General features: G+C 39.2%; 1 protein-coding gene across 1 annotated transcript in view; it reads left to right on the top strand.

Moving 5' to 3' along the window:
• Nucleotides 1-12,629, top strand: part of LOC122791747 (intelectin-1a-like) — a 478,747-nt gene that overhangs the window by 451,080 nt on the left and 15,038 nt on the right. The window contains exon 7 of the mRNA XM_044059659.1: nt 1,099-1,202. Within this exon, the coding sequence (XP_043915594.1) occupies nt 1,099-1,202 (104 nt within the window). The remainder of the gene's footprint in view (nt 1-1,098; nt 1,203-12,629) is intronic.

Here is a 12,629-nt window from a genome sequence, read left to right as displayed (position 1 = left end):
GTTTATCAGGAATCTGCAGCATGATGCTAAAGTGATATTTATCTGTAGTTTGTTTTGATGTTTTACTATTTATTTATTTATTTAACATTTGTTGACCAGGAAAGTCTGACTAGGCTCCACAGAGCCTGTTTTCAGCAGAGGCTCGGAGAGAAATGCTCCAGTTGCATGTCTTTAGAATGTGGGAGGAAACCGGAGTACCCGGTGGAAACCCACGCAAACACAGGGAAAACATGCAAACTATAGGATGGATGAACATTTAGATCAAAAAATGAAATCTCACTGTCAGTGTTATATTCAGAAATGAATAGCACTGGTGTAGAGCTACTCAATGCAATTGGGTGTTTTTTTTTTAATCTTCCCAGTTTCACAGAATGGGAATAAAGTGGCTAGATATGCATAGTTTAGATGGTTATCTAGTCCCAATCTGTAAAATATGGAAAGATTAAAATGACACCTAATCGCATTGAAGAGCCCTTTACAAGTGCTACTCCTTTCTGAGTACCCACCCTGTATATCAACACGACCTAGTGTGATAAGACGCTGCAAACCTTTTCGAACACATATCAGTCTGCTTAATGGTATTGTGCATAGTAGTATCCCTTTCACCTGATATCTACATTTTCTTCTATTCTCTGCCAATATGTTTAATGTTAAACAGGCTCACTGAAGGTTCTGTGCACAGATCTTACACTACACATTGTGTTATATTAATTAATAGTTACAGGTGAGCAGACTGCACCAATAAGCTGATCTGTTATTTACAAGAAGAGACACTTAGTTAATTTGCTCTAGTGACATATGACAGTTAAACATCAGTCATACATGAAGTCATGTGCTGATTCACTTGGCCAAAGTAAACACAGACATCTGTGAAGTAATGACTTTTTGTAAAGCCCAGAAGGAATCTATTTGAATAATTTTTGTTTTGTGAAACATTTGGATTACAAAGGTTAGCATTTCTTATGTGTTCCTGTTTGAATGGCAAATATGTGAACTGGTCTCATATTTAAGGAAATAAACAGTTTCAGAGATAGTAACAATGAAATGTGTTCAGCTTTCCCTTTGCTTGTTAAAATTCATGATGCCTTTTCCTCATAGATGAATTTGTCGCTGGGTTTATCCAGTTCCGCGTTTTCAACCATGAGAAAGCAGCAATGGCGATATGTTCAGGTGTGAAAGTAACGGGATGTAACACTGAACATGTAAGTACTACAGAGGGTCAATTGTGATATGTTCAGGTGTCAAAGTAACAGGATGTAACACTGAACATGTAAGTACTACAGAGGGTCAATGGTGATATGTTCAGTTGTCAAAGTAACAGGATGTAACACTGAACATGTAAGTACTACAGAGGGTCAATGGCGATATGTTCAGGTTTCAAAGTAACAGGATGTAACACTGAACATGTAAGTACTACAGAGGGTCAATGGCGATATGTTCAGGTTTCAAAGTAACAGGATGTAACACTGAACATGTAAGTACTACAGAGGGTCAATGGCGATATGTTCAGGTGTCAAAGTAACAGGATGTAACACTGAACATGTCAGTACTACAGAAGGTCAATGGCGATATGTTCAGGTGTGAAAGTAACAGGATGTAACACTGAACATGTAAGTACTACAGAGGGTCAATGGCGATATGTTCAGGTGTGAAAGTAACAGGATGTAACACTGAACATGTAAGTACTTCAGAGGGTCAATGGTGATATGTTCAGGTGTCAAAGTAACAGGATGTAACACTGAACATGTAAGTACTACAGAGGGTCAATGGCGATATGTTCAGGTGTCAAAGTAACAGGATGTAACACTGAACATGTAAGCACTACAGAGGGTCAATGGCGATATGCTCAGGTGTTAAAGTAACAGGGTGTAACACTGAACATGTAAGTACTACAGAGGGTCAATGGCGATATGTTCAGGTTTCAAAGTAACAGGATGTAACACTGAACATGTAAGTACTACAGAGGGTCAATGGCGATATGTTCAGGTGTCAAAGTAACAGGATGTAACCCTGAACATGTAAGTACTACAGAGGGTCAATGGCGATATGTTCAGGTGTCAAAGTAACACGATGTAATACTGAACATGTAAGTACTACAGAGGGTCAATGGCGATATGTTCAGGTTTCAAAGTAATAGGATGTAACACTGAACATGTAAGTACTACAGAGGGTCAATGGCGATATGTTCAGGTGTCAAAGTAACAGGATGTAACACTGAACATGTAAGTACTACAGAGGGTCAATGACGATATGTTCAGGTGTCAAAGTAACAGGATGCAACACTGAACATGTAAGTACTACAGAGGGTCAATGGTGATATGTTCAGGTGTGAAAGTAACAGGATGTAACACTGAACATGTAAGTGCTACAGAGGGTGAGTTACTTCTCAAAGGTGACTCTTAAAAGACCACAGAATCTGACAGCAGATGAATTATCTTTGATACCTCTGAGAATTATTATTCTCCAAATTTGAAAAAATGAGGATAAAAACAGATCTGAGGTCTATTAATTTGTTTGTTATAAGCTAAGATAGCCAGCCTCTGAAATAAGAATGTTTAACACACATCTTTGCACTTCAGAAGCAATACCCTAATAGATCGACCTTAGTAAGTAAGGCTGGATTAATCAAACCTGGAGCTAAGATTTTTGCGTAATAGCTTATTCATATGCTTAGTGCTATCACAGTTGCCTGATGTGGAACTAAAGCCAGCAGTAGAAATCCATGAAACAAAAGAATATAAGGAAAACATTTTCATCATTTACAAAATCCTTAATAGAAAACGCTCAGCATGACCCTTACCAAGGCTCCTAAAACTTTCTGCATGTTGCATTTCTATTTTATATTAAAGAAGAAACGTGTACACCCCAAAGATTGAATGGGATATTTTGTTATACTGAATTTGGTATACTTTTCTGTTATGATTGTGGCAGACAGTATCAATGACTGATGAAACAGAATTATTTTGAATAACCAGTCAGTTTGATTTGACAATACCATAGCTTTTGAAAGCCTACTGAGGTTAACAGAATAAACAACCTAGTGGTCAATAGGGCATGCATGTTTAGTATTAATTTTTCATGTGCCAGAATATATATGCATGGGGCAGGCATAAGTTTTAGAAAGCCATACTACTACTTGTTTTTTTTTTTTATTTGTTTTTTCTTGAGATTGTGCATCCTCAGGCTTTGCTGATGAGGGACATATTTCATGCAACATATAAAAATAGAGAAGATTAAGTGGTTTAGGAGTTGAGGGACACAACTGTTACTCATGAAGGAAAGGTAACTACACAAGTAATAAGCTACACTTTCAGGACACTACATTACATTTATTGTCTTGTGCGAAAACTGAGCTTTCATAGTTTAAGCCTGACATAGTCACAAAAGATTTGCACTCACCCTCCTATGCCATACAAGAAAATCTTAATATTTTGAAATATACATCTGCTGGTAGGGTCTATAAATTGTAGTGATATGACAGCAACACTCTAGGTAACTGTGCATTTTAAAATCTAGTCTTTTTACCTCCATACTGCTGCAGTACTTTGTAAAATATTCAGAAATTAGGCAGTTGCAGTATAAATGTTAGACCCCTTCTTACATCTTTTTGATTACAATTTTTCAATCTTGCTTGGTTTATGAGGTCCAGACTGCCAGGAACTCACCTTCATGATGTTAACTTTGGACATCTGGATTAGAATTCCAGAAGGAGAGCAGCATACATCCAAGGATTTACTAATAATGATCCATCAGATGGAAGTGGGATTAACTAGCAAAGCTCAAGCTCTTCCGAGATGTTTTTTCCCCGTTGGAGCTACCATCACTAGCCTATGAGCACACTAGCCTTTCAGTCCACCGAAGATGAGCAAATCACAGTTCAATGGAACAGTTCACAGTCTCTAACCATATTATGTTTTCTTTAAAATTCTTTCTAGAGGTATTCTGATCCTTCGTTATAAAAGGAGACCACCACACTTCTCCTGTAAATGTAAAGTGCTCCATCCATTGCCCCCTATCATGCTCTCTTAGTCCTGCCTTCTACATCCTTCTTCCCTTGTCCCATTTTTTATGTCTAATTCCCCAGAGATGCATCACACTGGAGTAATCTTATAAGAAAACTGCCATCTGGAGGTGATGGCTTTATAAACACCAGCATTCTGTTTGATACAGAAAACAAAATGCCACAATGTCTATATTCGGTTACCTATTACTGGATCAGACTTCAAGTTTTTGAACTGTCCAGAAACTTGAATAGTGGCAGCCTTAATGATGGGTCTTTTCAAAAAAGCAAACAGAACTAATGACATACATCACACTGAACCATGCAGTGGTGAACTATCATTCTCCTCCACCTTCAGTCATGTGACACGACTTACATCACACTGAACTGTGCAGTGGTGAACTACCATTCTCCTCCACCTCCAGTCATGTGACCCGACTTACATCACACTGAACTGTGCAGTGGTGAACTACCATTCTCCTCCACCTCCAGTCATGTGACACGACTTACATCACACTGAACTGTGCAGTAGTGAACTACCATTCTCCTCCACCTCCAGTCATGTGACACAATGACTTACATCACATTGAACTGTACAGTGGTGAACTATCATTCTACTCCACCTTCAGTCATGTGACACAATGACTTGCATCACACTGAGCTGTGCAATGGTGAACTATCATTCTCCTCCACCTCCATTCATGTGACACAATGACTTACATCACACTGAACTGTGCAGTGGTGAACTATCATTCTCTTCCACCTCCAGTCATGTGACACAATGACTTACATCACACTGAACCGTGCAGTGGTGAACTATTATTCTCCTCCACTTCCAGTCATGTGACACAATGACTTACATCACACTGAACTGTGCAGTGGTGAACTATCATTCTCCTCCACCTCCAGTCATGTGACACAATGACTTACATCACACTGAACTGTGCAGTGGTGAACTATCATTCTCCTCCACCTCCAGTCATGTGACACAATGACTTACATCACACTGAACTGTGCAGTGGTGAACTATCATTCTACTCCACTTCCAGTCATGTGACACAATGACTTACATCACACTGAACTGTGCAGTGGTGAACTATCATTCTCCTCCACCTCCAGTCATGTGACACAATGACTTGCATCACACTGAACTGTGCAGTGGTGAACTATCATTCTCCTCCACCTCCAGTCATGTGACACAATGACTTACATCACACTGAACTGTGCAGTGGTGAACTATCATTCTCCTCCACCTCCAGTCATGTGACACAATGACTTACATCACACTGAACTGTGCAGTGGTGAACTATCATTCTCCTCCACTTCCAGTCATGTGACACAATGACTTACATCACATTGAACTGTGCAGTGGTGAACTATCATTCTCCTCCACCTTTAGTCATGTGACACCATTTAAGTCTCAGACTCTGCACATTCTGGCATTACTAAGGCCTTTTTTATTGCTGTTTTCATTAATAATACACATAATATGTTGTTTGTATGTATATATTTTGCCAGTAGTGTATAGAAACACTAGTGGCAGTTTTATTGCACCAAAAAAAAATCTACTTATCTATATAATGTACCATATTCCCAAGAAAGCACTTGACTTCCTCCTTTTTCTACTTTCAGTCAATTCACTTTATACCTGTCTACTTGTTCCCAGATATACGTGCAGCACTCTTGCTGGTATTCTGTGGAAACGGAGATGAATAATTTATTTTTTCACCATCATAGTATTATGGTACCATATAACTTTCACATGACACAGTTCAGCAGAGAATAACAATATATTTATTACAAAGACATGTATCTGGGAGACTAGGAAGTCAAGGTCCTGTCACCGCAAACTGCATACTCAGGCGTTCTTTATACCTTTCCTGATTAAAATCAGTCGTATTGTATAAATCTTATAACAACCAGTGACCAATAAAAAATGAACACTACACCATTAATTCTGCTAAGATCTCCCGACTCTGTGTTTACAACTTTCCATATTAGGCATTGGTTCTGAGTCCATAAAAGAACTTTCAACAAAGAACAAAACTTTCTACAGTTTGCCATGCTAGCATTTTCATCAGACACATACTGTAAAATGGGTCTATGTTTAATTGTTGAAAAGCACATTCATCGAACAGCTGTTCATCAAACAGTAATCAATGAACTTTCCTTTAATTGAAAGACCAAATCATTGTAAAGTTTTACATCGAACAATGATAGTTGGCCAACATAAAGGAAGCAGAATACAGTACTTACTTACTGGTAAGTTAGATATAAGGAAACCTGCCCTTTCCTCACTGTAGTGAGATCCCAGAGCTGGTATATATAATTAGTGAGGGCCATGGGTGATAGGCCACACTTTATTTTCAAGAAAGAAAAGAACTTGAAACAACATCTTTGTTGTAACGATTAAGCATTTTGCCAAATTAAAGAACTTCCTATTAGTAAAAAAGGTAGAATGCCATGTCACAATTGTGCTTACTGTCATTATATCAATTTAGATAGTGAATATATACACCCTATTACTAAACAGATCTTTAGATTTAATGTGTTTGAAACATGTCATACTGAGAATGTCATGTATCTTGCTAACTGCATGAAATGTGAATGTTTCTACATAGGAAAAACAAATCAAAAGTTTAAGGAAAGGCTAGGGTCCCATCTGTCAGATATACGTAGAATTCTAATGCACTTAGTAAACATATTATGCAGTAAGGGAATGAGCGTACATTTAAGTTTAGGGCACTTCAGAAGGTATATGCTCATAAGTGAAGGGGTACCTAATTAATAGAACTGAACTAGCTGAGTATAAATGGATTAACTACTTTTGGGCAGATTCACCACCAGGACTAAATACTATGAATAGTATAAAACCTATTTTAAAATAAAGAGAGTTTAATCTGGGCTGTAGTACATATACATACATTTATATATTTTATGTATATAATTTATATATATATACAATGGATATAAAACGTTTATACACCCCTGTTAAAATGCCATGTTTTTGTGATATAAAAAAACGAGACCACAATAAATCATTTCAAAACTTTTCCCACCTTTAATGTGACCTGTAACCTGTAAAATATAATTGAAAAACAAACAAATAAATAAAAAATGTATAATAAGCTGGTTGCATAAGTGTGCACACCCTTCAAATAATACCTTTTGATTTAATTACAGCATTCAGTCTTCTTAGGTAGGAGTCTATCTGCATGGCATATCTTGACTTGGCAATATTTGCCCACTCTTCCTTGCAATTGCGCTCCAAATATGTGAGATTACAAGGGCATCTCTTGTTCACAGCCCTCTTCATGTCACCCCACATATTTTCTATTGGATTTAGATCTGGGCTCTGGCTGGGCCATTCCAAATCTTCAATTTTCTTCTGGTGAAGCCTTTCTTTTGTTGATTTGGATGTATGCTTGGGGTCATTGTCATGTTGAAAGGTGAAATTCCTCTTCATCTTCATCTTTCTAGCAAATGCCTGAAGAATTTGGGCCAAAAGTGACTGGTGTTTGGAACTGTTTATAATTCCCTCCACCTTGACTAAAGCCCCAGTTCCAGCTGAAGAAAACAACCCCAAAGCATGATACTGCCACCACCATGCTTCATAGTGGGGATGCTGTTCTTTTGGTGATGCAAAGTGTTGTTTTTGCACCAAATGTACCTTTTGGAATTGTGGCCAAAAAGTTCAGCCTTGGTCTCATCAGACCATAACACATTTTCCTATATGCTTTTAGGAGACTTGGTGTATTGTTTCACAAATTTTAGCCAGGCCTGGATGTTCTTCTGTGTAAGAAAAGGCTTCCATCTTGCAACCTTACCCCATAGCCCAGACATATGGAGAATACGGGAGATTGTTGTCACATGTAGTACACAACCAGTACTTGCCAGAATTTCCTGCAGCTCCTTCAGTGTTGCTGTACTTCTCTTGGCAGCCTCCCTGACCAGTTTTCATCTTGTCTTTTCATCAATTTTGGAGGGATGTCCAGTTCTTTGCAACGTCACTAAAACTAATGTCTTTCTGCTTTTCCCGGTTAGGGGTCGCCACAGTGGAACTCCAGTCTGCAAATGATTAGCAGTGGATTTTTACGATGCCGAGGTGCCAACCCGACACCCGACCTTTAAAGAAGGCACACCCATTCATGCAGGCACCTACCTGCATGTCTTTAAACATCAATCGACTGCGGGGAGGACATGCAGACTGTTGTGCCATATTTTCTCCACTTTTTGATGACTGTTTTCACTGTATTCCATGGTGTATGCAATGCTGTGGACATTTTTTTGTATCCTTCTCCTGACTGATACCTTTTAACAATGAGATCCCTTTGATGCTTTATAAGCTCTCTACAAACCATGGCTTATGCTGTAGCAGGCAACTAAGTAAATGCCAGGAAAATCCTACTAGGACAGCTGAACTTTATTTGGGGTTAATCAGTCTCTTTAATTGATGGCAGGTGTGTACCCAAGAAGACTGAATGCTGTAATTAAATCAAAAAGTACTTCAACAAAGTATTAGTTTAAGGGTGCGCACACTTATGCAACCAGCTTATTGTATGCTTTATTTTTTATATTTTTCCCCTAACAGATTTGTTTGTTTTTCAATTGAATTGTACAGGATATAGGTCACATTAAAGATGGGAAAAGTTTTGAAATTATTTATTGTAGCCTCATTTTTTTATATCACAAAAATCTGGAATTTTAACAGGGGTGTGTAAACTTTTTATATCCAATGGGTCTACTTTACATTACCGAACCGACAATTCACCGACACACAAAACACCGACCCCAAATAACCGAAAACACACAACACCGACAACTCACAAAACCGAACACCATTACACCGACACAAACAATGTAAACTACACGACACACAATGATATATCCACTAACCTTAACCCAAACCCTAACCCTAAGGTCCGACACTACTGCACAGTTACCCTACCCGCACCCTAACCCTAACTCACTTAACCCACCCCTACACCTAAAGACTGTCACTATCGCACACTTAACCTACCTGCACCCTAACCCTAACTCACTTAACCCACCCTAAAACATAAAGCCTGTCACTATCACACACTCACCCTACCCGCACTCTAAACCTAACTCACTTAACCCATCCCTAAACTACAGTCCGTCACTATCACACACTTACCTTACCCGAACCCTAACTCCGACACTGCCGCACACTCACCTTTCCCACACCCTAACCCAAAATCCCACAATATCACACACTTACCGTACCGCTCCTAAATCCGTCACTATCGCACACTTACTGAGTCGCACTCACACGTTACCCTTGTCGGTCTTTCAGCTGTCGGCAAATCACCGTTTCGGTCAACTTACCTGTCGGTCGTTTCGTCTCGGTCTTCTGCGTGTCGGTGAAGTGTCGGTTCGGTAAATTAAAGGAGACCCATATATATATATATATATATATATATATATATATATATATATATATATATATATATATATATATATATATATATATATATATATATATATATATATATATATATATATATACAGATATATATATATATATATATATATATATACACACACACACACACACACACACACACACACACACACATATATACACACACACACACACATATATATATATATATATATATATATATATATATATATATATATATATATATATACAATATATATATATATTCTTTATATATGCATTATATGCACACACATACATTTTTTACTTTTTTAAGTTAATTTTTTAAGTAGATTACTGCGGTGGTGGTGCTGCGGTAGTATTGTTGCCTCACAGTTAGACATTGTCCGTTCGATCCTCAGTTAGAGCGTCTTCTGTGTGGCGACATGCGTGAACGGGCGTTCCTTCATTGAAGATTGTGCGTTAGGCCCGGCAAGCCAGCACATAAAACTCTATTGCCAATCATTAGCGGACCGGAGTTCCGCTGTGGCGACCCCTAACCGGGAAAAAGCCGAAAGACACAAATACTCAGTATTGTATAGATTTCTTAGGGGAGACTTATGCCTGGCTTACAAAGGAATCTCCGACACAAACCTAATGAATTTGCTGCACATCTGTATATCAAATTGGACTAGCTATACCCATTCCAGGGACCTAAATATGGCCTGCAACCTGAATAGGATGTGCTGTAGGGACAGATTTGTCTCCCAGTGACTGCAGTATCTTTATAATAGACTGCCAATTCATGTGAAGCAGAGCACCTCTATGACACTGTTAAAAAGGAACCTGGACAAGTGGATGGGGCACTGTAAATTCTTACTGAAGATAGCAGCCATAACCCTCCTGGACATGGGCAGTCATTACTAAATGTAATCCTGGGTATTGACTAGTGTATCTATGGTATTAGATTGGGATTAGATGGCTAGGCTGGGAATGACCCCAGGGTCGTTAGTCTAGTAACGTCCTATGATCCTATGAGTATGTGTATCTATATGAGCAACTATGTATCTTTTAAAACCTTTTCAGAATGCGTCATGTGACATGTAATTTGGTTGTGATAGGCTAGCTTTTGCATTAAATACTTGTACTAGAAGTAATGGGAATTAATTAATTTATGCATTGAGAAAGAATCTGGGTTCATAGATTCATAGGTGTGTACTAGGCTAATGGCCCTGGAACCTTTACAAGCCTAGCCCGTAGAAGTGCTCTGGCATCATGCTGCCAGACATTAGTTCCCAGTGCCTCTATCAAGTAGAGCCACTGGAGTGATCCTGGGGTGGACTTTCTATTTCCCATCCACTCATTAAGATTTCTCTTGAAGAGTGCCAGTGAGGTGCTCTGGTTGACATGTATGGGAAGTCTATTCCAGAGCATGAGCAGTCTCTGGATTATGAACCTATACCTCCAGCATGTTCTGTTGATTGTAGTAATGAGGTTGAGGTCTCTGGAGTGTGTAGTGTAGAGGGATTGGGATTTCTTTAGATGTAGCATTTCTAACAGAGCTAGGTCAGATATGGCTTTGTAAGTCAAGCAGAGATCGTCTCTTAGTAGACGATATGAGACAGAAAAATAGCTGGAGTTTTTTTAGTCTGTCTGTGTAGGACATGTGTTTAAGGCCTAGGATCCCCTTCGTGAGGTACTTTTGTGGCCTTTCCAGCTTTTGCATGTGTCTAGTGAGGTACATGCCAAATGGGGCATTATACTCAATGATTGGTCTAATGAGGGAAGAGTAGAGAGAGAGAGAGAGATGATGACCTCTTTCCTCCTGGATGCAAAACCCTTGGTAATGAGATGTGCCACATAGAAGGACTTTTTGACCACAGTGACAATGTGGTAGTCGAAGGAGAGGTTGCTGTCAACCTGTGTCCCCAGATCTCTTATAATGCTTTCAGTGTTCAGTGGGCTCCCATCGATGTGGTAATTAGTGGGAACTGATTTTTTTCCAAAGGGAATGACGATGCATTCTTTGGCATTAAGGTTAAGGCCATTGTTTTGACACCAGTCATTGGTCTCAGTGAGGCCTTTCTGTAGGATCTCTACATCACTTGGGGAGCTAATAATGGCTCCCAGTTTGCAGTCGTCTGTGAACTTGGTCAGCCAGAGTCTCTCCGTTCTGGCCTGGACTTCTGAGAAGTAGATGCCAAACAAGAGAGTACGCAGGACCGATCCTTGTGGGACTCCACTCATGACTGGTTAGCAGTCTGACTTGGAGTCTGCTACTTTCAAATTGTGAGTTCTATCTGGTAGCCAATTTGCAACCCACCTAGTGATATAGGGGTTGATGCCTAGTATGGTGAGTTTATCAATAATTCCTGAGTGGGGAATGGTATCAAAGGCCTTGGCCAGATCGAGGTAGGCTATAAGGCCTTGCCCTCATCCACAGCTCTGATGACTGACTCAAAGAAGTCAACCAAGTTGAGCAAGCATGATCTACCTTTCACAAAACCAAATTGTGTGGGATCTAGAGTTTGGAGATTCACTATATCCTTGTTAATTAGGTCCATGATGATCCGCTCCATAGCTTTACATATCAGACTCGTCAGGCTAATGGGGTGATAATTCCCAGGGTCTGTAGTCACTTCCCCTTTATGGAGAGGGATGACTGTAGCAGCGTGCCATTCGATAGGGATAAAGCCTGAGGTGAGGCTGTGATTGAACAGGGCACACAGATGTGGTACCAGTTCACTTTGTAGTTCATGTAGAACACATCCAGGGTTATTGTTGGGTCCCATGGAAGCTGTATTCTTGGCCTTGGATAATGCAGCTTTAACCTGCGCTGCAGTAATGCTGAGTGCCTGGTTTTCCTCTGGTATTGTGATTTGTCCTTGGTATAACTATAGAAGGCTTTGTGGGTGACTTGAAAGCTTTGCTTGTGTTAATGAAATAAAGTATATTTAGTTTTAAGACGTTTGGATTTCTGGTTCTCTGCTGTTGGATTTATATAATTTTACTGTTGGGATCCATTTAGCTGCCTGGAGGAATTATTGGTGTTGTTAAACAAATACTAAATCTGAGGTTACTGTACCTCAAAATATTCCCAATACTCTGAAGTACATTGATTTCAGATGTAGTATTTATAAGTAGCAAGGGTCTAGGTGATACTTACTCCACATTTTAGGGACTGTCTGCCTGCAAAAAATGTTTTAATGCCATTAGGTTGAGTTT

The sequence above is a fragment of the Protopterus annectens genome, chromosome 17.part0 (assembly GCF_019279795.1).
Source record: "Protopterus annectens isolate FY-2018-M chromosome 17.part0, PAN1.0, whole genome shotgun sequence".
Classification (NCBI taxonomy): domain Eukaryota; kingdom Metazoa; phylum Chordata; order Ceratodontiformes; family Protopteridae; genus Protopterus; species Protopterus annectens.
The sequence above is the reverse complement of the archived record's forward strand: the minus strand, read 5'-3'. Positions and strand labels throughout refer to the sequence as shown.